Source organism: Lotus japonicus, chromosome 3, assembly GCF_012489685.1.
Source record: "Lotus japonicus ecotype B-129 chromosome 3, LjGifu_v1.2".
Lineage (NCBI taxonomy): Eukaryota > Viridiplantae > Streptophyta > Magnoliopsida > Fabales > Fabaceae > Lotus > Lotus japonicus.
This window is the reverse complement of record NC_080043.1, coordinates 24942183-24970055: the sequence shown is the minus strand read 5'-3', so window position 1 is coordinate 24970055 and position 27873 is coordinate 24942183. Positions and strand designations below refer to the sequence as shown.

Here is a 27873-nt window from a genome sequence, read left to right as displayed (position 1 = left end):
ATCCGTCGGTAATGCATATAAGATGTACGTCGTCATAATTTTATCTTATATATTTGGTTTCCTAAAATAATATAACCATAATGTGCAGTGTTCATGATATATAATTTTTTAACACGTGGTTTTTGAACTTCTACCGAATTGAATGTAATAGATGGAAATCATAAATCTTTGTGCAAGAAAACATGTTGATTAGGAATCAAAAGAATCACCATGGGCAAAGAAATTTCAATACAACCCCATTCTAACCTTTCCATACCACTTTATGATAGATAACATTGATCTATGTTGCCTAAAGATACGATCGTAGTTTGAATGTCACAAATTAAAATTGCACTAAAACAAGGATTAAAAAGGACAAACAAACGTGGATGCGGATAAAGATGAAAAGGGACACCACAATCAAATATTAGGATTCAAGCTAGGATAAAATCTATTTACAAAAGCATTTGAGTGTGAAGCCCTAACGAGCCAATTAGGCTGTAATGAGCCCCAAAACACAATCAAACCAAGTAAAAATAACAATACATGATGCTAAATGACGCCATTTATTTGTAAAATAAATAAATTTAACAAATTCTATAAATCAATTGGAACTCATCCTCCAAATGTTGGGTTCTAGTATCTTCAAATTGGCTCCACTTTCCAATAGAGCAAGAACCATTTTCTCAATATCTTTCTTTTTCCTCTTTACCTTTGCCCTAGTCATATGTCTCCAACCTTCCATAATGGTAATCACAACATAAAAATATCTAAATGATAACAATAATAATTTTATATGATTCCATTCCCTTTCATCCCATTCCATTTCACCCTCCATTATATATCACTCTATATTAGCATAATTAAATATCCAGCCTGATGGTAACTGATCAACAAGAAGCGAAAGCCTATTCAGTGAACATGTTTCCAAGCTTGATGCATGATTTCATCATTTATGAAGGGACGCAAAGGCCACATCTGGCAGTAGCTTTCCAGTTCTTCAGATAACAACTTGAGATCTAATGCAGACACGATCCTCTCCTTCAATAAAAAAGGAAGATTTTAAGGGTTCATCATTTAACTGATTGTAAAGTCACAAATAGATCATTACCTGCATCAAATAGTCTTGCTTGACCATGCTGTATATTACAGCCATTAGGGCAGCTAAACTTGCAACATCAATACTTTTCTTTGTGGTAATGGTCACATCTGTACTTTGAGAATGAGACAAAGCAGCATTTTCCTCCTGAGTAATATCAAAAGCATATAAATAATTCATGAACCTAGTGGAGATTTATAGCCTGAAATTTTAACATCAAGTAAAAATAATTTTTTTGGGGGGTGGGGGGTGGGGATGGGAGAGGAGAAACTTGTTCAACGAAAATATGTAGGAGGATAGATAGAAATTCGGAAATTCCCAAAAACAAAAAAGAATATTACCAAATCATTATAGCTGGCCTGCGCATACAATTTAACACCACAATCTGGAGCTGCGAGGGCTAAATTTCCATGTAAACTTTCTATAGAACTTGTTACATCACCCAATAAACCTTCGAGTTCACCAAGTATTACCTTTGCTGCAATACATATGTGACTAGTTAGTGCTTGTTAGGATTTTCATTTGAAAAGCCACAAACCATATTTTGGGCAAAGTCTTGCTCTTGTAGCATTTGCTCAATCCCTAGTTTTGAAGTTTCAAATGAGAATCCAAACACGTTGTTAGTTGTCAAGTTAACACCAAGACAATTATCACATTAGATTACTTTACATGGCAAGAAGGTAAGAATATATACAGCACACAACTCATTAAAACGCTAGACTAACAATCTATTCTTCTTACCCCACTGCAAGAGAGGGGACTTGATTTTGTTAGTAAGGACCTTTATGTTAGTGATAGTCAAATTGTTAAGCACAACTTTAGCATCTACAAGAACTTTTTCACAGAACCACAGAGGAACCAAAAGGACGTCATTTACTGATAAGTAAATCAGATTAAAACTTAAAAAGTAATATTGACATATGAAAAGAAGCATCCTCCAAGTTGTAATGCATCTTCCTAAATTTAGCTGCCAGGCTATTTAGCCAAGCACAAATGCTGAGCAAGTCACAGTTAAGACTGAAGACAACATAAATAAAGGCCCAACAATCCAAATAGTTAAATAAGCAACAATTCCAACCATATATTAGTACCAACTACCAATATAACAGTAAGTGATCAATCACATTAAAAAAGAGGCCATACCTTTGCTTATAATGTCATTGAGTCCATTTTTGCATGAGTGCACTTCCATATGCAGATTTTGCCATATAGAAACAATTATAAAGTCAGGACAAAAAAGGAACAAAATTACAACAAGATATTAAATTTATAATTTAGAAAATTATTTTATAAAGCTATTTCAATGATAGATGTGTTTAAATGGCTTTTCAGACATGACACACAAATCACAATAGGACATTATGGCATGATTCGATCAATGTAGCCAACCCCACCCAGTGGGAGAAGGCTTTCGTTGTTGTTTCAAGCACATGTGTTTTGCAACAAAAGGCACAATGTATGGGAATTCTTGTGAATAAATCAGAAACTTGTAAACATAAGACATTTGATGGTGAACCAAATAAAATAAATTGAATAAAAGAACTACAGGGAAGTTGAAAAGGGCTTGAAGACGGAGATTGGATAAATGAAAAGAAACAAGAGCTGCAAGCACGAAATGCCAACCCAACTAAACTGACCATGAAGACATTGCTTTGCAAAAGTCCTAGTTATAATGAGAATGAAAAGCAATTAGGACAATTTAATGAGAACAAAAGTAGTGAATAAAAATTATAGCAATTTTTGTAAAAATGCACAATATTGTTAAAAATAGTCTTGTGAAAGTCAATATAAATTAAAAAATGCATCACAGAAGGAAATCACTTCATTGCATTTTTGTTGAATACGGAAGACTCATGAATCTCTAACAGTCTTACAGAAAGTTCATCAGTTTACTTAATATATCTGACTCAATTAAGAATGTCAACAAGAGTTGTATTTAGATGTCAATGTAAGCCCTCATTTAGACTTGTAGCATACCCTAAGCTTGGAATCACTCAACCTACCCTCTTATCAAACTTCTAACTACCAAAAAACTGTTGTACTTACAATTGGTTACACTTTGGACATCATTATTGGGGTTCCTACATCCCGAATTGACATAGGATTTAACTCTCTTAGTTTCATTAGCAACAATGATCTTGTTGACTAGTTTAGACTTTGTATCTATAGGAGGCTTCCGCATAAACTCTGCACAATAAAGTGAAAAATTATAACATCAGTGAAGAGTGAGCAAGCAATATTATTATTTCATGCTAGCATACGATAAGAAAAATTCTGTAAAACTACCAAGTGCTTGTTGAAAGCCAGACAGCAGCTTGCTTCCAGCGTTTACCAACTCATCAATCTTTGTAATCCTATCATAGGAAGAAGTTAAGAAATATAGATTTATACAGATATATGCTGTGATAAAAGTGTACAAAATAATGCTACTGTTGCACTTATTACCAAAAATAAACATTTATAGATCAGGACAGTATCACATAAACCATTAGAATGTACCTATAAGTAGTACCCGGTACAAAACCCCCATTACCCAAGTATACAGAAGGAAGAAGAAGCACGTGGGCAAGGAGGGAACATTCCAGGGCCCAGTCGACTGTCTCGAAGGCTTAGTTGGGCTGAGTCCTAGTACAATGCTAACTACCATAGTTCCACCAGAATGATACCTTTAAGTCCTTTTAGGGAAGAGATTGGTTAATACTGCTCAAGAGATTAGCTGATTGCTAAAAGGAACGTGATGTTTTATATGAACTCAAATCTAATTTGGTGATGGCTCAGAACGAAATGAAGCAGTTCGCAAACAAGAAGAAAAGGTGTGAGCTATGTACTCAGAGACTTCATCCACCTAAAGGTTCAATCTTGTAAACTTAGGCCTTCACTAAGAAGGTTAATGAGAAGCTAAGTCAGAGATTTCATGGACCTTTTGAGGTGGTGGAAAAGATTGGGCCGGTTGCTTATAAGCGGTTCCCATATACAGTAAAGTTAGTAGCTGCAACAGCTATCATCCAACCAGTACCACCTCTCTTTTCAGAAGACTGGAACTTAGGTACATCTTGCTTACATGCTGCAACAGAGAAAAGGAAATGGTGATAGATGGAAGGTGTCCATTCATTGGCAAGATCCATTGGCAGTTGAGAAACAAAGAAAACTAGCAACAGTCACGGGGAAAAAAAACTGTTGGGATTTAATGATGATTTATAATGAAGTTACAGAAATACTATTTTAGAGGTAAAAAAATTCTTGAGAAGCTGACACATGACAATTAGCTGGATGTGTTTTACATATGTGTGTGTATAGGATAGACTATAGATACGACATAATTAACAATTATTTCAGACGCCAGTCAAAAATACAAAAAGCTAAATAGTAGTAGTAAACTTAGCAATTACCCTGTCATGAAATTCTTGAAATTGTGGAAGATTTCTTCCTTCAAGTTAGAATTTGACGTGTCTTCCCTTCCTCCCATTCTGCAATTTATATGAAATAGTAAATTAATAAAATAGCACCAATATGAGAACGAACATCTTAGCAGATCACCTAATAGAAATTGCCCGAGTTCTAGTTTAAAATGGCTTATGAATAAGCGCTTACGACCATAATTGCTTAATTAAGCTGTTTTTCCAAACGGGGCCTTAATAGCAATTGGCATGCTTGGTTCAAAGTCACACCATATGGCCAAGAACCAAGGTATTGGTTTCACCGCAAAATTCCTCTATTGACATGAATGAGCATGAGGCATGGTTTCTTAATGTTATGCTACATTGCTACTAGCTAGTCCTACAAACTACAAAGCACTTGGTTACAAACATAAAACAGTAGCTCATCAATTAACGGAGACAGAGACAGAGACATCGCGAGAGGCATATTCAATTAACGGAGGGAGTAGGGATAGAGGGTTTACCTAGGCGGCGAAAACAGAGGAGACAGACGTCGTGCGCGGCGGCCGGTGGCGAGAACAGGTGGAAGTTAGTGGCAGACGGCTGGAGACAGAGACGTCGTTCTTGGCCGCGGAGAAGGCGAGCTCGTCGGTAGCACCGCGAACTGAGAGCGGAACCTCCCATATAGTAATAGAAAAAGAGCAACGACGTCGTTGCAGTATTTTTTTAAAAATCGTTACTATAATTATAATATACTAATACTAATATAACTGTTTCTGCAATCCGATCTTATCAGGAAGGAAATCACCCGGAAAAGGAAACAAATATTTCTGCCGATCGATTTCTTCTGGTTTCTTCTTCCCCAATCAACGATTCGCGCTGTTTCCAAATCAATCAATCAATCATTCCCGGTAATCTCTCTCTCATCAATTCCATACTTATATATATCATCCTATTCTGCTTCAACCAAACAATCACGCACGCACGCAGTTTCATTCACAGGTTGAAATTTCAATTATCATAGTTTCTTCTTGTGTAACCCTAATTTCGTTATTGGATTAATTTGTGTTATTTCCACCCACAGGGGATTTTTTTTTACTGTAATTGGTGATTTGGTTATGTGAACTGCAATGCGGGACTACGATGATGATGGCATGGAATATGTAAGCATTGATTGGATTGATCTTTTTTTAATTGTTGTGTAGTGCTTTTGATTTGATCATGGTTAAGGGGAATTACAGGAGGATTATTACGAGGATGAGTATGGAGAAGAAGAAGAGGAGGAGGAGGAGGAAGCGGAGGAGCGTCGTAAGCCCACAAAGGAAGAAATGGAGTACCTTGAGTTTAGGGAGAAGTTGAAGGAACAAAAAAGAAAAGAGATGAAGATGGAGAGTGGTGGCACTTCACGGTCCGGTTCCGATGATAGAATGAAGTCTAAGCTTCCTAATGATAAGTGAGTTATGATTGGGGCTTGCTTTGGTTTCAAGAGTTCATTTTTTCCTTTTTGTAAGTTCCATTGTTCTTTCTTTCTTTCTCTGCCATTGCCCTTTAAAAGAGTTGCATCAAGTGGGTTGCTTAAGGGATATAAACTCATTATCTTATTTGATGTTTTTTTATTACAGAATAGTAGTAGGAGATTTAGACTGAATAGAATCGATTTCACTGATTGTATGTTGAGTCGTGGGATATATGTCTAGGTTTAGATATACCATTTTTAGAACGAGTAAGCATGGGATGAATATTAGGGGGCGGAAGTAACGGTTCTGAATGAGAGGAAACTTTACTGTTATGACCATAATTTTTTGTAGGTGACTAAGAATGAGACACATTTAGGTGAGGAGAATTAAAATCTGGTGTTGTGACTTGTGAGGGGGTGTCATGGAGTAGTAGTAGTCGAGACAGATTGAGAGGGTAAGGGAGGGTTAGAGACCTAGACTGTATGAGAATTTGAGAACAGATTGGGATATTTGATGACTGTGTAGGGTACGGAAGGTTTAAAAAGAGTAGGATAGGGAAAACTATTTTCATTGAAAGATACATCTTTTGAGATGTAAATTTGACCATTAGGCACTTATGCCCATGATCTGTAAGTTTCTTTCTTGTTGTATGAGAGAAAGATGAAAGAAGAGATACTGGATTTTGGGTTGCGGGAGTAGATTCTGGTTGAACAGGTGTAGAGACTGAAGGCTGAGAGAAGAATCAGTGGCCCTAGGATCAGAGCGCTTTAGTCTTGAGTCTTGATACCATACTACAGAATAGTAATAAAAGACATTTAGACTAAATAGAATAGATTTTGTTGATTGTATGTTGAGTACAATATCTGACTTATATAGAGTCAGAGAAGATAGCTAAGCTGTGATGCATGGGTACTCTAGTTTCGCCATCGTACCCGTACCCGGTACGTATCCGGTACCGGTGCTCTTGGGTACTTCATGGGTACTTAAAAATACATACCGAAATTTGGGTACTACTTGTGTAGTTTTTTGGTATCACTTGGGTACTTTTTTTATACTTGTTTTTTGTATCTCTGCTTCTATCACACATAAAATCCTATATACCCTACTAATATCTTCAATTTGCATCAATCTATTAGTCAATTTAAGTTTGCTTTCTTGCATCATGTACAAATCTCAATTTCTTCTATTTGCTTTGTTAGTTTTGATAACAATGTGAATTTTAAGATTTTATTGGACAGATTTTCTCCTAATATGTTGAAAATATAATTTATAAATATATATATACTAACTTACACGTACCTAGGATTTTTTGAAAAATGCTGCACCCGTACCTGGTACCGTACCTGTACTCGTGCATCCTAGTAGCTAAGAGTTGTTATTAGTTAAGAACTAACTAACTAACAAAAGATACTAACTAGTTAACAAATAACAGAATCAGTTACTACATAACTGCTGACCCAACTTTACACTCTAATTATTTTTATTTTTCTTTATCTGGTTTGCCACATCTTGAATGCATTTGTTTTCCCGGTTAGGAGGCTAGCTGTTGGTTGGTATTATTAAAGTCTTAACAATCTCCTCGGGTTGTCCCAGACTCCCAGTCTCTGCCTTGATGTCTTTTCATTGCCTTATTTTTCCTCTATTTGTTGCTCTTTTAACTGAAGCTCTTCATTTTCATTTTGATTGTGTGTCATCTTTTCTTTGTGTAACAGCTTTAAGGTTAATCTTGCTTAATTTAATTTGGCTTTTAATTTTAAGATGCTGTTATTTCCTCTGTGCAATTTGTGATTCTGGGGCTAGAGATTTTGTTATTCTCTCCCCGTTTTGCTTGTGTTGGTGATAGTTATTGTGCTTGCTTATACTCTTCATTGAGATAGTTTGTATTCGCATGGCATGATGCATCGGTAAGTTGGATTTTCTAACACAGAGCTAAAGTATTGCTCCATCCTTTGTTGCAGTTATGGGTCCTTTTTTGGCCCTTCTCAACCAGTTATTGCACAGAGAGTACTCCAGGAGAAGAAATCATTGTCAGAAAACCAGCATTTGGCATCTCGGATATCTAACCCGCTTCACACAGTATGTAATCACAATCTTTGTCTTGGCTTTCCTTTTTGATTTTTCGTATGAAGTTATGTATACTATTATTGATCTTCATTTTGAGCTATTATATTTTTTTAAGTGATCTCAGGCCACATCAATTGTCTATTAGTCTTTTCAACATCGGCACCTATTTCCCACTAAGCAATGTGACAAAAAAATAAATTCAATTAATTTAAAAAATTGGAACGATGCATATGAAAATTGACCTATTTAAAATTTTAAATATATTTGTTATTATTATTATTATTATTATTATTATTATTATTATTATTATTATTATATGATCCCTTTTACACTTTTCCATCCATCTTATCATTAGAGGACTACCTTGGTTTCTGGTTAGTTAGTTTAGCTAACAAGATATAAATAACAGGAGAGAAAAGGAGGGAGTACCTTGGTTTCTGGTTAGTTAGTATTGCTCAATCAAGTGAGTAAGAGTTGGGTTCTGCAGCGATCTTACCGTTTTATTTGGGTTTTATTGCCATTTCCCACTTGTCGATGGCACCAGGATCGTGTTGTGCGCGCCTACCCTCTGCGACGGCATGGCTCTTTGTGGCATGCGCTGCAACTACCCTTTGTGACGGCATGGCTCATCAAGTCTCAGTTTTCCGTTATTTTGCAGCTGTTCGAGTGCATTCTGGGCGCGACAGGGAAGGGGATAGAGTCATGAAAATGCTCTTGACTTAACGTTAAGAGGGTACGTTTAGGAGCTTTCGGGAATTTCCACATGAACAGAACCTTAAATGAAAAGCAGAGATCACACACCTCTGACTCCCCTACCTGAGAAACGAGACTTAATCTTCTTTGCGAAGCGTGAACGACCACCACCCGACCTCTTTGATGATTTAGGTGGCCGTAACCCTCCACGATCTGTGATTGATAACTATGTTCTGTACTCAGATACCTACTTTTTATCACGATGCAATAGAATTCCGAAAAAACATGCTCTATGCTCAAAGCTCAAAGTGCTCAAAATTGGTGAAGAGATGGGCTTGGCTGGAAAAGGCTAAAACAGGCTGAGAAGCAGTTGTTGGAGAGGCTGCAGAGGCCAAAACATAGCTGAAACCTGCTGGGAACTTGCTGAAACAGGGGTAGGTTACAAGCTAAATCTGCCCAAGATGGTTGGATATATGACCTCTCTGTGTTTATGTTGACAGAGGGATGTTAAATCCCTATGGTTCTCTGTGTGCAATGGGTTCGTTCTAGAAAAAAAAAGAGGCTGCTAAGTGTTAACCCTAAAATGGTACCTGCATGTGATAAAGAAAGAGAACAGGGATCAAAAAAATCTGAAAATATATAAACAGGTGATGTGAAAAACAGAGATTTCATTCTCTGAAAAATGGTGGTCACTTCTGCTATTTTAGCCATGGTAGCAGCCACCATGGCTGTGATAATGTAACATGATAAATCTGGTTTATGATGGTTTCTGATGCCCACTCTGTTTCTGTCCTGCTCCACTCGCTATCATTAACTTGGTGTTAAAGTTGAACTGTTAAAAGATTTAACATATTCCACAGACTTGCTCATTCTTTACTGTCAAAACTTGTATCTTTTCTTTTATTGCAACTCAATAAATTTTGGCTGTATAATTTAGTTATTTTTCTTCTTTAGCAGTTTACCTTTATCCATTCCTTTTTACTGTTTCTCTTTTCCCCTGTAGAAAAACTTAGTCTACATCCCTCCTGAGTTTCTTTCCAAGTTGTCGTTAATACTTCTCTTTACATTCAGAGTTGTAGTAATTAGCTGTTGTTCTGTGTATATGTTTAGAATATCTTTCAATTGTCTTATAATATATTTAGAATATAGGTTCAAAACTTCAAATCAATTAGTCATATAAGTAAGTAGCAATCCTAGGAGTTGTTTTATTACTTTATTATATTTCCTGATTTAGTTTATTATTTAATTAGGTTATTAGTCTTATTGTCAGTCGACTTGGGCTTGTATAGTGTTAGAACATGACTTAATTATTAGCACGAATTAATGTATCCAGTTCTATTTAGTCATCTTTCTCTCTTTTCCTTCTACCCTGACCTTAAAACCTACAATTCCTTTTTTTTGCATTAAATAAGATTTATAGAAGAATAGGACGAAGGGGAAGCTAAAAAATCTTCCATGAGAGATAGAGGTAAACGTCAAAGAACAATAGACATCAATATAGCAAAACACCCAATCCCTCCATATCTATAAGGAACAAGTCTTTGTATAGGCCATGTGGTTCGTTATATTATCAATCTTGTTGATATTGGATTTGGGCTTGTACTAGTTTATTATTATGAAGAGGAGTATCAGGTTAGGATATTGTAGCACATTACATCCCGCCAATATCCCTTTCGTTCTACCGTAACTCTAAATCTATAATTTTTAACATTACACAATGCGTTAGTCCTGGGAATATGATGAAGTTATGTGTTATTTAATACATTTTTGTCTCTAGTAGTATTTTTGTGGATGCAGCTTTCTCATAATGATCTTGTCTGCAGAAGAAGAACCAGAATAAAGTATCTAATGGAGGATCAAAGTCTTCATCACATAATCCGCCACCCAAAGTCAGCGAGGTATTGTGGCTATCTGTGTAAAAATTTCCATGCAACTTTGTAAGTTAGCCTTTGCTCTAAATAATTATTTTCATGTTTTTAAAGGTGAAAGGTAAATCCCAGAAACTCAAGGACACGAGAGATTACTCTTTTCTTTTGTCTGACGATGCGGAGCTTCCAGCTCCCTCTAAAGCTCCCCCACCTCGGGATATGCCTATACAAAATTCTGGTATGTTGCTTTTGGCTATGTGTTTATATGGTGTTCAATCAGGGGATACAACATATTATTGTAATTGAGGAAACTTATACAGGATTTTTGCTGATCTTGAAGAGGGACGACCAGCTCAAGTTCCACTGAGGAGTAAACAACCTTCGAGCAATGGTGGCAGGCTGTTTCATGTCAGTCACGAGGACAGGAAACAGGGTTCGGTGGCTGGTCATTTGCCTCATAAATCAGGATCCACTTATAGGCCAAGTTCTACCAGTAAGCCTAGTACAACATCAGCTGATTCTAGAAAGCAGCTTGGTAATAACAGTGGGAATGGACCAGGCCGGCCAGTTGGGCCAAAAGGCTTGCCTCCAAAGATACCTGTCAGAAACACAGGGAACAAGTCTTCAACACCTGGTATTAAAAACCCTGTGAATGGTGTGCATAAATCAGTCCCTTCAAAGGCCCATTCATCTATTCCAAAGCAGAGTGTGGTCCCTTCAAAGGCCCATTCATCCATTCCAAAGCAGAGTGTGGAACAAAGAAGAGACACACGAGAACCAAATAAGCCTAAAATGATACCAAAACAACCAGTGGCCTCATCAAAATCACAGGTGTAATGCTATGTTATGTTCTTTGAGCTTGTTCCAAAATATATCTATTTTTTTTTGTTAAAGCTATATGTTACTTTGCTTTACAGATAAGTAAGCCACTTAAACAAATTCCAATGCATTCTGCTTCGCAAAATCACCGCCCCAAGAATAAGGTTCCGAGACAACACCTTGATGATGTTGAGCCTGAAATGGATTACCGTCGCATGATCAGATCAATGTATCAGTAAGAATTTTATGTTTTCAATTGATATGCAGAGAATCTTGATTTATATACAATGTGTTCTTTAGTTTGGTTTTAGGTCCAAAAAAGAAAATGCTTCTTCATTGTACATGACCTCATTCCTACAACTGGACAAAAAATAACCTTTACCTCTAGCTTTACCACGTAGATCTAGCTTGTAAATGAAAATGCTGATGTTGGAATTCATCCACTTGACTGCAGAGATATGTTTGAATTCACCTTGATTGCTATGCTACTTGTGTCTTGATTTCTCTTATGGGAATTGGTAGGGGGGAAGGGGGATTTTTTTAATAAATACATGATTAAATTGCTGACATAGGACCTCATCCTCAAACTACATAATATGTGTGTTTGAATTCAGCTTGATGGTTGTGATTCCTGTCTCTTGTTTATCTTATGGTGCAAGCTGGACAGAAGAGGGGATTTGGGGGGCTGGGGAAGGATAATTTTCAATGAAACTTTGTTTCACTAAGTACTGCTTGTGTCTTGATTTCTTCCATTACAGACAATTTATAACTGTTTATGGTCTTCTGTTGGATTATCTGCAGTTACAACCCTGAGAACTGTGCTGATGACGATGATGATGATAATATGGAGGCAGGCTTTGAGGAAATCATGAGGGAAGAAAGGAGGAGGTTTGTTTCTTTCTTATTAAAATTTAATGATGTTAATTAACACCACATCCATTCCTATTTATCTATCTAGAGAGAGGAAAAAACAGACAGATCAAAAATCAATTATTTCCTTGAAATTATTTTATAAAATTCCTGTTGAAGCCCTTCAACCTTTAGACTACTCAATGGTAAATAGTTTATTGTACTTGTGAATTACTAGGTGGATATGAGGGTATAATTGAGAAATGATTTTTAATGTCATTTTAAACTACTATTACACGAACATAAAAATAAGCTTAAATTGTTTGTCTCTCTGGATAAGTGATATTTATATTTATAGAGAAAGAAGAGAAGTAGAGAACACAGACCAAGAATTACAATTAATTTGTTGGAATATTTTTAAACTTCCTATATTATTCTGACTTTTGGACTACTCAACCATGGATGGACACGTTATTGCACTTGAGAATTATTATGTGGATATATGGGTATAATTGAGAAAATAATAATTAATTTTGTAATAATAGAAATAGAGGTAGTATCCAATATGTATTGAATCTTGCTTTTGCTTGTTGATTAAGTTGAACTCAAGACCTAATGCATGAACCTTTTCTTTTCCTGTGTATATTTTAACGTTGGCCTTATAAGAAACTTCTGGTAATTATTGATGCTTATCCCTGGCTCTTGCTCTTTTTTCTTTCTATAAAATTATGTGCAATGTGCATGTGTCGTAGACTTTGGTTTCCCTTTCATTTCATGATTGCACTACAAATGCCTTCTGTCTGGAGTTTCTTTTCAACAAGTACTTTTTTGGGTTGTTGAAGATTTTCTGTAATACTTTTATTCAGTGCCAAAATTGCGAGAAGAGAGGATGAGGAGCAACTTAGGTTAATCGAGGAGGAAGAGAAAAGGATGCGGAGAAAACGGCTGGCAAAGAATCGGTAACTTGGGCAGGCAATCGTTGGTAGTCACACCAACACTATCATTTGGCTTCCATAACACATGTCGCTGTTTGTTTGAATGGAAATTCCCTTCTTCCTAGGGTTGTTTGATTATGTAATTAATTAATAAATTCATCAATGGAGATAGAAATATCTTTGCCCATATGCAGTGATTTTTAGTTTGTGATAAGAGCAAGGGCAGGGTTTGGGGGTTGCATGGCAAGATTGAATGAATTGTAAAATGAGTTATTGTTCACTAGGGGACCTCATTATCTCTTCTGTTATTTTGTTGTAGTTTTCTTAGAAGTGAATTATGGTTTTCTTTCCTTGAGAAATTTCTAAATTATACTGTTCTTTTCTGTTTTAAAAAATCATACTGTTCTTTTCTCGATAAAGGAGTTTGTTTATTTTCATTTTAGTTCACTGTAGTTCTGAAGTTGTATTGTTAATATTTTGTTTTATTAATTGGGATTAAAGATGATGACGGGGTTAGGATTTTGGATAAAGGTTCGATTCCCAGCTTAACTCCCAACTCTTTATGTGAATGGAAAAAAAACTGGTTGGTCAGCTTCCTACTGCTTAGTGCGTTTACAATGTTCAATTGGAACATTTGTGTTTATTCATCTCTTTATAAATATTCAAAGAGTTCTCAACTTCTCATATACATATGAAGGGAGACATATACAAATTCAAACTTGAAGAAACTAGAGAGAATTTACAATTGAGAGTATTCTGATCCCGTCTTCACAGTTCATCTTCTATTACCGTTCATCATGCTCACATTGACATAATGCCTCACTTGGCACTCTTATCTCACATGTATTAGGTTAATATAACTTTTCCACCGATCATCCATAACCCAAGAGCAATCATCATCTATTATCATAAAAGTAGAGAGAAACATCTAGTAGAATGAATTTGATTTGGATTTCATTGAATTAAAAATTGAAGTACAAGCTACATCGCTTATTTATAGACTAAGTAATTCAATAGTGAACTAACATAAACTATTTCTGTTATCCTAATTAACTAAGCACGTGTGTAACGTAATGAAAATAACAAATTAACTGCTAGAACTAACTTTCTATCTCAACATCTCCCCGACTCCCCACAAGCTGAAAGTGATATGCAACAGCACAACCAGCTTGAATATGACTACCAACAAGTCTAAAAAATTAGGTGTGCACATGAGCCGGGTCAACCCAATGAAATCATTCGACCCAATTTGATCCAATGATAAAAATACGGGTTAGATTGGGCAAACAGATCAATTGGATTGATTTTATTACGATTCAATCATCTTTGGATCGGATATCGGATTTCATAATAATCCATCCAACCCAACTCGAAATCCAATCATATAATAATAATATATTATTTAATATATATTTTTAATAATTTTAACTTTTACCTAACCTACTTGTAGGGTATATAATTTATGGAGACTTGAAGTCCTTCTACTATTTTTTGGAGACTTGGAGAATAATTTGTTTGTAATTACTTGTCATATTTAAAGAGTTGAAGTATTTTTTTAGTTATGTGTTGTTGTATTGATGTTTGTAGATGGTAGTTATAAACTTATATGATGCTATTGCATGTTAGAGACTTGAACTACTTGTTTTTTAATACTTTTCAATATTTCAGATTTATTTTTATTTTAATATAGCGATCCAATCAATCCATCCAAACCAATCCAAAGTTTGTCGGATTGTGTTGGTTCGGATTCGTAGGTGAAAATTCACGAAATTCAACCCAACACAATCCAAACAGTTTTGATCGATTTGAATCCTGATTAGCCTGAAAATTCATCAAACTCAACCCGTGTGCAGCCCTATAAAAAATTATGGACTACATTATCAATTCTTAACAGTTAACACTGTGGTTTGAGCATTGGAAACACCAAGACCAAACGACTGTTTTGATTTTTGACCAATTGGATCGAACCGACTTTGTGATCCATATGTGGCGTCACATCCACACGCATTTGCTTACAGTTTGTTTAGGAGTAATGTTACTTACACACCTCTCTTTTGAGGTGGAAGAGGTGGAATGATGAGAGAGATAGGAAGAAAAGGAAAAGTATGAGATGTGATAGATGGTAAGAAGAGAGAGATAGAAACAAAAGAGGTGGAAATGAAGTGTTTTAAAAATGAGGTGTGTATATATCATTATTGATTTGTTTAGTATAGTGAAAATAGGGAAGAAATAATTACCATAGAAAGAGATAGTTTAGTGAGAGATAGATAACCAACTTTGTTTGGTTCTCATCTTCTCGCGCGAGAGAGATGGTGCCATCTACTTTTTACCATCTTTCCAAATTAAAGAGAAATACAACCATGAATGTCTTTTTCTTTCTTTTATCCCCATTGCTCTTTTTTTATGGAATATATATCTGCTAATATAATTTTTTTAGAATTTAATGGGTATACACTGTCTGTGTAAACAAAGTTTACACAGTCGCCCAATTGAATTCCGCCACATCAGCAAATATATTCTTGTTTTAATTAAAATTTAAGATGAAAGATATTATTTCACTTATATGGCATGTTGTGATTGGTTGTTACACTGACAGTGCATATCCATTAAACTCATTTTTTTATTGGATGCAAATGTTCTTTTGACAAAAATGCAACTTTTCACACTACTTTTCAATTCTTTTTATTTTTTTATTTTTATCACACCAAACTATCAATAAAATCTACTTTACTTCTCATTTATTTTTCTCTTCTCTTATTCTTTTTTTTTATCTCTTTTGTCTTTCTCTCATAAACCAAACATTACCCCCAAGACTTGGGGTTTGGGCTCTATAATCTAGGAACTGAACTTCTGATGTGTTGCTTTCGCCACGTCCAAGTCCAACAACCACTACATGTGTATCATCGATTTTAATTCTCAATGTCTAAATAGAAAATTGCACATTGTGCACCTATGAATAAAAAACTAACTTCATATTTAAATATTACCTCAAATAAATAAAAAACTTCATACTCAAATTTCTCTCTTATGTACCAACGGGATTGGTTTAAGTGGTACATGCTTGATTCCCCTTAAGTAAGGTCTCGGATTCGAGTCTTGTGGATGAAAAAAAACTCTGCTAGGAGAGTTAGCCCCACCATGATGTGGATGTTCCCCGCTCGAATAGAATTGTCTCGGAAGGAAAACACCAATTTCACACACAAAAGAAAGCGAAGTAGAATAACTTATACGTCATAATCTTATGCCTGTGGTGGTTATGCCTGTGGATTAATAATTTCGAATAGAATAACTTATACATCATAATCTTATACGGCCTTATACATTATCTATAAAGTGAACTATATAATCCATTATTGTAACGTACAAGAGTGGATTGATGAATAAACTTATATAATACAATGTTAGCATCAAACAATAGATAGAGTTATAATGTATCCTATAAGCTTATACCATCATTCCTAGTCTAACATGGGCGCACCAATTCATAAGACACGGGCTGATCACTTTGTATATCTAATGGGCCGGGCAACCCATGGTTCGTTCGGACCAAAACCCATGCTATAAATAACAGGCACCACCCAAGCGGTAGGGGGACCTATCATTTTACGCATTTTACTTGTCTTGTTTACTTTGTGTTCGCTCTCTATTTTGATTAGCCCGCTCAGTGGTTCCATACCGGAACATTGGCGCTCACCGTGGGGCCGAAGGATACTTTCCTAGGCTTCATTTTTCACTGCAATGGTGACTCGATCCGGGGCGAACGGAGAGAGGAATCATGTCCAACAGAATGATGTTCCTCCCGATGTTCTTCAGCAGATCATGGATGATCTCAATGATCTCCGTCAACACAATCAACAGTTACAAAATCAACTTATTGATCTCAATCAGACTCAGGGGTTACGAGAGGGCGATCGACGAATGGCTGAGACGGTGGTGGACTTTCAACCTTTTACAGAGGAAATAGCAAACACCACCGTCCCAGATAATTTGAAGATGTTGAAGCTTGATTCTTATTATGGCGACTCAGATCCAAAGGACCATTTAGTGTATTTTAACACAAAAATGGTAATTGTAGGCGCATCAGACGCGTTAAAGTGCAAAATGCTACCATCAACTTTTAAGAAGTCAGCGATGATTTGGTTTACAACTTTGTCTTCGAGGTCAATTGTCAATTTCACGGAGTTATCAACAAAATTCTTGTCTCAATTTTCTACCAGTCGTGCACAAAAGGTGACTCCGGCGACGTTATTCAATGTTCGTTAGGGACCAAATGAGACTTTGCAGTCTTACATGGGGCGTTTCAATCAATTATCTGTTCACTTGGAGGATAAGATGCCGGAAATTTGCATTGCAGCTTTTGAATTGGGTTTGAAGCCGGGAGGCTTAAACAGTAATTTAAGTAGAAAACCTGTGGAGACAATGGCGCATCTACGCGAAAGGGTGCAAGGGTACATCAGGGAGGAGCAAAGCGATCAGATAAAAAACAACCGCCCAAATGCAGCGGTTACAGGGCCAAAACAACAATTTGAGGCGAAGAAGGGAGCAGTTACAGATCAATATTCGAAGAGATGGACTGAACGTGGAAATACAGGGTATAATAATCGCAACCGTTATGATGGTCGATTTGATAACCGTTCCAATTTCAAAAATCGTGCTCAACCGTATGGAGTGTGTGGGCCAGGACATTCGATGACGTGGACTCGGAATCAAAATGACCGTGCAGTACCTTTGGCGGTTAATTTAACAGAAGCTTTGCGTACGTGTTTGGAGGCGAATGTTATCCGTTTTCCTCGGCAACCAAAGCCGTCAACAGGTTATGTGGATAAGAAGAAGTGGTGTGAGTATCATAGGATTTCGGGACATAATACTGATGATTGTTTCACTTTGAAGAAAGAGATAGATAAATTGGTGAAAGCTGGGTGCATTAAACAACTGGAAGGGCGAAACAATTCAGATGAAGCAGAAACTTCAATGAAGCGAACTGAAGATGGAAAGGAGATTGAAAATGATGGTCAAAACAGACAGTCAGAAGGGAAAGCGAAGGGGCGAATTCATTCTATCTTTGGTGGATTCCGAGGTGGAGGAGTGACTAATTCAGCTCGAAAGAGGTATGTTCATTCAATCAATGCTGTTTATTCTAATGATGGGGGAAGTTGGGCAACCAACCAGCCAGATATTACTTTTACTGTGCGAGATTTTGAGGGCGCTCAGCCTCACGAGGACGATCCAATTGTGGTGATGATGACGATCGCTGAATATGAAATTGAGATGGTACTGTTGGATCAAGGGAGTTCAGCAGATTTAATTTATGGAGATGCTTTTGAAAAATTAGGGCTGACAGAATCTGATTTACAACCTTATGATGGAACTTTGGTGGGTTTTTCTGGTGAAAAAATGTTTGTTAGAGGCTATGTGGAACTGACGACTGTTTTTGGCGAAGGAAAAAACGCGGAGACATTTGCTATTAAGTTTTTAGTAGTAAAATGTACTTCGCCGTATAATGTGCTCATTGGGAGACCCTCGTTGAATAGATTGGGGGCGATTATTTCGACTAGACATTTGACAGTCAAGTATCCTTTAAGCAAAGGGGGAGTTGGAGTCATGAAGGCTGATCAAATTATAGCCAGAAAATGTTATTCAGAAAGCTTCAAGCAGTATGGACATATGGGAAAAAAAGCTGTGAAAGAGGGACATCGGGTTTATGAGGTTGAAGTGAATAAGGGCGAAACGAGTCTGGATCCTCGTGATGGGTTTATAGAAAACAAGATGACATCAGAAGAAGAAACCAAGGTCGTGGTCATTGGCGAAAGGAGTCTGAAAGTCGGCACGAGCTTAACAGCAATTCAGCAAGACAGGTTGGTGAAACTTTTGGCTGAGAACATGGATTTGTTCGCATGGAGTGCGAAGGACCTTCCGGGAATTGATCCGGAATTTATCTGTCATAAGTTGGCTTTAAATCCAGGTGCGAAACCAATTGTGCAGTTTAAAAGGAAAATGGGCGAGGAAAAAGCAGAAGCTGTAAAGGTAGAGACTAACAAGCTATTGGAAGCTGGGTTTATCAGGGAAGTAAAGTATCCAACGTGGTTGGCGAATGTGGTTATGGTAAAAAAGGCTAATGGGAAATGGAGAATGTGTACTGATTATACAGATTTGAACAAACATTGTCCAAAAGATTCGTATCCTCTGCCGAATATTGACAAACTTGTGGATAAAGCGTCTGGATTTGGAATGCTTAGCCTAATGGATGCATACTCAGGATATCATCAAATCAGAATGTATGGACTAGATGAAGAAAAAACAGCTTTCATGACAAATAAGGCGAACTATTGTTATCAAACCATGCCTTTTGGGCTCAAGAATGCAGGTGCAACTTATCAAAGGTTGATGGACAAAGTTTTTGATAAGCAAGTGGGGCGAAACATGGAAATTTACGTTGATGACATGGTGGTTAAATCAGATGAAATGTTGACACATTGTTCAGATTTGGGCGAAGCTTTTGGGGAACTCAGGAAACATAATATGAGACTTAATCCAGAGAAGTGCTTATTTGGAATTCATAGTGGAAAGTTTCTGGGTTTTATGATTACAAGAAGGGGAATTGAGGTAAATCCTGACAAATGTAGGGCCATTCTTGAAATGCAAAGCCCCTCCTCAGTAAAAGATGTGCAGAAATTAACTGGAAGAATTGCAGCTCTAGCAAGATTCCTGCCGTGTTCCGGAGACAAATCCGCTCCATTTTTCCAATGTCTAAGGAAAAATAAGGTGTTTCAATGGACAGAAGAATGTGAAGTGGCGTTTCAAAATCTTAAGGAGCATTTATCAAAGCCACCAATATTATCAAAGCCAATGCCAGGTATTTCATTGTCAATGTTTATTTCCATATCTGATAACGTTGTTAGCTCAGTTTTGTTGCAAGGAATTAAAGATGATTTGAGAATCATATATTTTGTGAGTCATGCACTCCAAGGAGCAGAAGTGAGATATCAAAAAATTGAAAAGGCTGCTTTAGCCTTGATTATATCCGCCAGGAAGTTAAGACCTTATTTCCAAGGCTTTCCAGTGGTAGTCAAAACTGATTTGCCACTTCGCCAAGTGTTGCAAAAGCCTGATCTAGCGGGAAGAATGGTTTCATGGGCTGTGGAATTGTCAGAGTTTGGGATTTCATTCGAGAAAAAAGGGCAAGTTAAAGCACAGACTTTGATTGATTTTGTTAATGAGATGTCTCCAGAATAAAAGCATGAAGAACAAAGTGAGTGGAGTTTGTTAGTGGATGGTTCATCTAATGTCAAAGGCAGTGGAGCTGGAGTGATTCTAGAAGGACCCAAAGGCGTAACAATTGAGCAATCATTAAAGTTTGATTTCAAGGCAAGCAATAATCAAGCAGAGTACGAAGCCATAATTGCAGGTTTGAGACTCGCAATTGAAATGGGCGTACAGAATGTCAGAATTAAAACAGATTCACAGATCGTTTCAAGACAAATTAAAGGAGAGTATCAGGCGAAGGATGCACAATTGGCCAAGTATTTGATAAAAGCGCAGAATTTGATGAAGCAGGTGGAGAAAGTGCAGATTAATCATGTTCCGCGAGAGGAGAATACAAGGGCTGACATCTTGTCAAAATTGGCAAGCACTAAGAAACCGGGGAATAACAAATCAGTAATTCAGGAAGTTATAAATAGCTCAAGTGTGGAAAATGAGGAAGTTATGGCTATTCCAATGGTGATTGATCAAGATTGGATGAGTAAAATTAAGTTATGTTTGGAAGCAGAGGGAGCTGACTTGCATTTGTTCACTAAAGATCAGATTCGTGATGCAAGCCATTATACTCATTTGGGCGATCAATTGTACAGAAGGGGAGTCGGGATTCCATTGTTGAGATGCGTTTCTAGAGAGGAGGCTGATAGAATCATGTTTGAGGTGCATGAAGGAGTTTGTGCGAGTCATGTAGGTGGAAGATCTTTGGCTGCAAAAGTTTTGAGGGCAGGATTTTATTGGCCAACACTGAGGTCAGATTGCATGGAATATGCAAAAAGGTGTGAAAAATGTCAGTTGTATGCAGATTTGCACAGAGCACCGCCAGAAACGTTAAGTTCGATGAGTTCATCGTGGCCATTTGCAATGTGGGGCGTAGATATCTTGGGACCTTTCACTCCAGCAGGTTCACAAGTTAGATTCGTTCTAGTTGCAGTGGATTATTTTACCAAGTGGATTGAGGCGGAATCAATGGCGAAGATAACAACAGAGAAAGTTAAGAAGTTTTATTGGAGGAAGATAATTTGTAGATTTGGTGTTCCGGCCACAATCATCTCAGATAATGGGACACAGTTTACTAGCAGAAGTGTGAAGAATTTTTGTGCAGAAATGGGTATTGAGATGCGTTTTGCTTCTGTAGAGCACCCACAGTCAAATGGGCAGGTGGAGTTTGCAAATAAGGTAATTTTGAATGGGATCAAGAAACGTTTGGGTGAAGCAAAAAGATTATGGGCTGATGAATTGATTACTATTATTTGGGCGTATAATACAACACCACAATCAACCACTGGCGAATCACCGTTTAAGTTAACTTATGGAGTGGATGCGATGATCCCTGTAGAAGTGCAAGATATGACGTTCAGGGTGGCAACGTATAGTGAGGAACATAATGACGTGAATAGGCTGGTGGATTTGAATTTGGCAGAGGAAACTAAGGCAGAAGTTCGTTTGAGACAGGCGGTGGTAAAGCAAAGATCAGAAAGGCGTTACAATTCAAGAGTAGTCCCAAGGCAAATGGAAGTGGGCGATTTAGTGTTGAGAAGAAAAGCAAGAGGACCGGATGATTCGAAGCTGTCACCAAATTGGGAAGGACCTTACAGAATTCGCAGAGAATTGGGACAAGGGCGTATCATTTGGAAGAATTGTCTGGGCGAAGGGTACCGAGGGCTTGGAATGCACATCATCTCCGTTATTATTACAGTTGAAGTGCAGGATGTTCGTCCAGTTTGCTTTGTGTTGTACAGTTGTTTCAGTTTGTGTGTGTTGAAGACTATGTTTGTTCTTTGTATTGTTTAAGACTACGTTGGTTGTGTAAGACTAAGTTTGATGTACTCTTTTCTTTACCCCAGGCTGGAGAGTTTTTAACGAGGCATCAGATATTAATGAATAACAGGTATGCACTATTTTCTCTACCCCAGACGGGAGAGTTTTTAACGAGGCATAACCTTTTTTAAAAAATGTTCAAGGGCGTAACATTTTATTTTTTCCCATAGCGAAAACTTATCAACTAAGGTCTATCAATTGGGCGGCGTCAGACAATTGAGAAACGAGTAAGTCTCTTAAAACAAGAGCATTTGACCACGAATTCATAAGCACAGCCTTAAATTGGATTTAAGCTTGTCCAAAATAAGCACAAGTCTCCACGCGAGCATATTAATGAAATCAAATATTGTGACTTTGATTTCCATGAATAACTTTGTCAAAAATGAAAAATTTGACTAAGTTATAATCACAAAGCCTTATTATTCCAAAGTAGTTGATTAAGTTCAAACTTTACAAAATTTTTGAGACTCAATCGAGAGTATTTTACTATATACAGTAAAATAGGAAAGCGGTGTGCTTGAATAATAATGAAGGCGGATCAACTCTGACGAAAAGGTTAGTGAAAGAAATTTATATTAAGTTATGTTTTGACTTTTAGATATATTGGAGTTAAATGATAACTTTGGTGACTGTGAGAAATAATTCTTAGTCATATAATTAGTTATTTTGGTGTTTCGTCGTGTGAATGAGGGAATAATATGGAAGATATGATAGTTATAAGCGAAACAATTAGATTAGGTGAAAATGTTTGAGGGCAAAGAATTTAAGGTACTCATGCATTGCTGAATGGAAATTCATAGCATTAAGGGAAAGTTTGTTACATAGAGCAAGGAACATAAAGAAACTTAGGCAATAGAGGCTTGAAGCCTTTTACATTGATAGTTGAAAGAAGGGGGATAACAAAATAAAAGTCTGGATAGTTTAGATAGTTTCGCCACCTCCTTCCTTGTTGTTGGCATTTCCTTCTTCATTTTCTCCTTGTAACACCCCGATTTCGGTGGCGTCACTTTAGTAACCAAAAAGAAAACTTAAGCGAAAAAAACGTGAATATTTTTTTTTCGATAATATAATTAGAAACTGAAAGAAATGAAACTCAACAACAAAAATAACAGAACTAATATACAATAATAATTACAGCCCCCGCTGTAAGTAACAAACCACGTCACGAGTAAACCTCCAGTGACGGGAAGTAAGAAAAGTAACGCCCGTATGCAATATGTACAAACCAAATGGAAAGGTTGAGTGTCCGCAACACAAACCTTCAAAAATGAGAATAAGTTAGCCCAACGGCCTAAAAACAAGACCTCCTAGCCCAACCAACTCTCTGTGATTCCCGTAGAGAAACCACACAAAAAGCTATAGGCGGGAAACTACCCTGTCCCCAAAGAAACAAATGACAGTCAGAGATAAGACTCTACTCCTACACTAATCCTATCTCGAGGAGCTCACACCAGCACTCAAAACTATGTGCTAGCATGATCGTCGTCTGAATCTGAATCCAGAACGACCAAGTCTACAAACACTATCCGTCCTCCCCTCGCAACCGCGATGCGCTCCGGTGCTGGCCTCTCGGGCTTAGGGCCCGAACCATGATCATCAATGATAGCAACCGTGGGTGAGCTGGACTCTGAAGAAGTCACTCCCACCGGCTCCTCCTCTGAGGGGTCCTCATCATCAGAAGATGACGGTGGTGGTGGTGCTCCTAATCCTGGTCCGCAGTGCACTCCGGGCGGCAAGTTGAAACTGACAGTGCACCTCCTCAGCACTCCCTCCATCAAGTGTCCTACTCTGTCTACGCGATCCTCCATGATCCTCCCCGAGTACGTCGCGCGATGGCTAGCGGGGTCGACCACCCACGCGCCGGGGTCATCCTGATCTATCATCTCATATCTAGTCCCCCCCGAAGGGTGGACCATCATGAACCAATCCGCTAAAGACATCTGACAATGGGCGTAGTCCGCCAAAGCACACACAGAAGACGCGAGGGTCAACTCCAAATAATTATGTAAGTAATATCACCAATAGATACAGATAAGAGATTAGCCACTTAGGCTTATAGCTAGAGATAGCATCCTAGGGTTGTATATTCTACAATGAATATAAACGACAGTAATAACAATTAACATGCTTCAAATAGGATTAACAATTATCAATCACACTCAGCAACTAAGTCAGTATGCATGTTGCATGAAATGCAGATGACGGTTAACCCAGTTAACCAAATGCATTCCGGAAAGGATGGACATCAACGGATCAGCCCTAGCACCAGCCACGGTGGGACCATTTCGGCCCGCGTGCCTCTTATACTAACAACAACGGTAGTCAGATCAGCATAAAACCCGAAGGCCTGCCATTTCAATCTGCTACTAAGAGTCGCCTAATAGCGCCCTTACGCGGAAATCCGGGTCTTATGACGATTTTGGAATCCACCGAGGTCCGAAGTCCGTCTCGTGTTAATACCTCATTAATGGTGCATGAATGCGAAATGATTAGCCAAACAACGTCTCCGACCTCACTCGACACGTCGCCACGTGTTCTAGCTAAAGTATTGTCTCTAAAAGCTTACCCTAAGGTAAAGTCGATTCTGCGACAAAAGACACTTCTTTACAACGACACATTCTCTCATGATGATCTCCAAATCATCCGACTCATCTCCATCCGATGGTCAAAACTGCTCAACGAGCAAAGAGTATCAACATACTCGGAAACTACCTGTTTCCCGACTTATCTCTCAGATAGCCCAACAACACAACTGCTCCAAGAGCACAAGAGTACCAACATACTCAAAACTTATAATTTTTCTCAACACTTGGATCCGACGACACTTCTCGTTTTCCAAAACTAAGATTCGAACTCCAAACTTTCCTTCGAGATTGTTATCATTATTTAAAGATTTAAAGGTTGTTTAATGTCTTATGAGTTTTCCTTACAAAATAGATTCCATTTAGTCTTATTGCAATCTTATGAGTTTTCAACATCCCATAACCCCAAATAACTCCCATAGAATGTCTCGATCCACTAAAACAATAACAAGGCCCGAATCCTCGTTCGTCCTGTCAAACTTCCTCAAAAACTCTCATAAAAATCGGCATGACTTGCCCGCTATTCTCACTCCTCAGTACCACAGTATATATGAAAAGACATAGTTAAATCAGGACAGTCAACCAACATGTCATATATCTCAACACATCCTAACATAACCACTTAGCACTTAGCATATAAGCAAATATCACACATCCTAGATTAACCATTTAGCACTTAGCATGTAATTCACTCTCAAAAACAGTCAGTAGATGAATCATCTACATTTTCAGCCGAAGCCTCATAAAACATTTTTTCCAGTCAAACACAAACAAGTGCATAAACAGTAAATCAAGTCGAAAGCGTCGACACCTAAGCATTAACTAAGGATTCAGTGAGTAGCCCTCACCTGTAGATTCTCCAGGATTCTCTTCGAATGCTCCTACACAATCAGCTCCTTGCTCTTCAGGAAATTCTTCAAAAGAACCTTTAGAGTAAAACCACAGAATTCCATCAGAATCTATCAGAAACTCAGCAATCAATACTCACTAAGGTTACACGAAGTAGTATATACTCCGAGGTACGATAATCTAGCGCGAAAGGACAAGTTTTTGAAAAAGAATTTTCTTCCTCCTCCTAGGGTGTTCTCGACCACAATTGGTAATTGTGCGGGTCGATTTTTCTTCGATCAAACTTGGTTCCTAGGTTATCATTAGTCGTAACTAAGGGTATTCTAAACTCGGAAAAATTATCGGATCGAAAACTGTCACAGGGGTATTTTGGTCAATATTTTTAGCTCAGAATTTCAAAATTGGAATTTCGAAAAACAAATTGGATGGGGACGTCACCAACGACGTTTATGATGACTAATCCTTCTAGCACTAAGCTAAGGCGATAGTTTTCAGCCCAAAGGACGGAACTTTGTCCCAAAATGGGTATTTGAAGCAGAATTGAAACTCGACGGTAGTTTTTCGAGAATCGGCGCAGTATTATTAGCTAAACATGCTCTTGGGCACGTAGGGAAGATGTTTAGATAGAAAAATGGAATTATCTGGATAGTTTTGCAAAAACCTCAAAACTAGCAGCACAGAAAGACATAGTGAAAAGCTACGGAAAAGACGATCAGAGGTAAGGATTAGCGACTATACCTCGATACCTTCAAGTAGCAACTGTTGAATCAACAATCAAGCAAGAAATGAAGAAAAACTCTTCTTCCTCCTCCTCTTGTGAAGCTCGCGGCCTTGAGAGAGAAAATGGTGAAGTTTTGTGATTTTTCTCATCTTTCTTGCTATATATAGAGGATGGAAAAAAACGCGGGAAAATGAAAGTTTCGCGATTCCGATTTTTCCGGCTTCATTCTCCGTGAATTCTAAGATAGGTTTTGGCGACATAATTCCAAAACTCAAAAGAGGTTTCCTTGTATTTTAGGTGACTAATGCAAAGTCGGTGTAAAACTATTTTACCCGATAAGTTACTTTTTGCATTGAATGTCGGAAGAGAAAACTTCCTTCTGAAGAAAGATTGAAATCATCAAGAGAAATGGGTGTACGCGTGTGAAATCTTCATCTGAAGCTCCGAATAGAAAAAGTCTTCATCGTCGGTTGATTCTAGGGTTTTTGAACTATCAGGGTTTTAGTTTCGGCAAACTTCCGAGGATTGGAATCGGACGTTCGTAGATTCTAGGGTTTCGCCTTGAAACGCTTGTTATATATGGATTAAGAGAAGTTCTAACATTTCTCTGAAGATTTTTGGAATTAGCTTCCATCGTGCCTTTAAGTGAAAACTAGCTATTTACTAGGGTTTCTGCCCTAGGTTTAAGCGTATATCGATCGTGCTATACCTTTTATCGATTTTGATACAATCCTTAGACTTTTCCTGAACTTTCTCCTTCATAAATTTATTTCATTTAGTAAACTCTTGTTCAGGTTTCCCTTCACGATACATCAACCCTAATCGCGAATAAGAATTTTATTCACTTGGCATAAGCTTAAAAACTTGGTCTTACACTCCTTCTTCATTTTCTTTGTTTTCTTCTTCTTCTTCTTCACCTGCTCCTTCCTCATCCGCGTTATCCGGGCTGATCAATTTACCATCCACAATGCGAGCATAAGGGTCTGTACCCACCAAGTTGATCGCCAGGTCAGGATTAAGGAAAGTGACTTGAGTTATTGCTTTAGAAAAGCCAGCTTCAAATTGATCCAGGACGGAAATTTTCAATTCAGCGATTTCCGTTTTCATCTGAGCATTCTCTTCAAGCACTTGATTGTGCACAGCAGTTAGTTGGGCGCAGTCAGCCTTCATTTTTTCATTTTCTTCATTCAATGCTTGGATGGAAGCATTGTTTTCATTAGAAGTCTTTTTCATTTTTTCCAACTCTAAAGCCAAATCCGCGGCTTTCTTTTCATTAGCTTTGTTCGACTTGTCCAGCAATTTGAGTGTAGCCTTCATCTTTCCAATTTCTTTTTCTTTCTCCTCAACAAGCTTGGCTGAAGCGAGACCATCGAATCCGGCAGATTCAAGGTCAATCATCTTGGAGATAACAGCAATCTCCAAGCCTTTTATCATCATGGCTTGACAAGCTTCCTTCAAGCATAGTTTCCTCATCTTTTCATGATCCGCCTCGAACACCAGATTTGT

General features: G+C 37.7%; 2 protein-coding genes across 3 annotated transcripts; one reads left to right on the top strand and one right to left on the bottom strand.

Annotated features, from left to right (window-relative positions):
* Nucleotides 1-389: 389 nt before the first annotated feature.
* LOC130748228 (uncharacterized) lies at nt 390-5120 on the bottom strand. The gene is made up of 8 exons (XM_057601406.1): nt 4980-5120; nt 4468-4545; nt 3365-3432; nt 3125-3265; nt 2222-2263; nt 1420-1556; nt 1091-1225; nt 390-1020 (listed from the first exon to the last, which is right to left on the bottom strand). Exons 2-8 carry the CDS (start codon nt 4542-4544, stop codon nt 892-894), a joined length of 729 nt encoding a protein of 242 aa, XP_057457389.1. The 5' UTR covers nt 4545; nt 4980-5120; the 3' UTR covers nt 390-891.
* Nucleotides 5003-13577, top strand: LOC130748227 (uncharacterized). Of its 2 annotated transcripts, none has more exons than XM_057601405.1 (11): nt 5003-5142; nt 5252-5366; nt 5540-5618; nt 5697-5908; nt 7871-7988; nt 10493-10567; nt 10652-10775; nt 10878-11368; nt 11455-11585; nt 12158-12244; nt 13072-13577. In XM_057601405.1, exons 3-11 carry the CDS (start codon nt 5586-5588, stop codon nt 13166-13168), a joined length of 1368 nt encoding a protein of 455 aa, XP_057457388.1. In that variant the 5' UTR covers nt 5003-5142; nt 5252-5366; nt 5540-5585; the 3' UTR covers nt 13169-13577. The 2 variants fall into 2 exon arrangements, with proteins under 2 accessions (XP_057457388.1, XP_057457387.1); XM_057601404.1 differs by having other exon boundaries at nt 11455-11591.
* Nucleotides 13578-27873: the final 14296 nt, after the last annotated feature.

Coding starts and splice junctions, on each gene's coding strand:
- LOC130748228 (XM_057601406.1), bottom strand. CDS start 4,544: ATGGGAGGAAGGGAAGACACGTCAAATTCTAACTTGAAGGAAGAAATC. Junction 2,264..3,124: donor TGTCCAAAGTGTAACCAATT/GTAAGTACAACA, acceptor TGCATATGGAAG/TGCACTCATGCAAAAATGGA. Junction 1,021..1,090: donor AGCAAGACTATTTGATGCAG/GTAATGATCTAT, acceptor TTTTTATTGAAG/GAGAGGATCGTGTCTGCATT.
- LOC130748227 (XM_057601404.1), top strand. CDS start 5,586: ATGCGGGACTACGATGATGATGGCATGGAATAT. Junction 7,989..10,492: donor TATCTAACCCGCTTCACACA/GTATGTAATCAC, acceptor TCTTGTCTGCAG/AAGAAGAACCAGAATAAAGT. Junction 10,568..10,651: donor CGCCACCCAAAGTCAGCGAG/GTATTGTGGCTA, acceptor ATGTTTTTAAAG/GTGAAAGGTAAATCCCAGAA.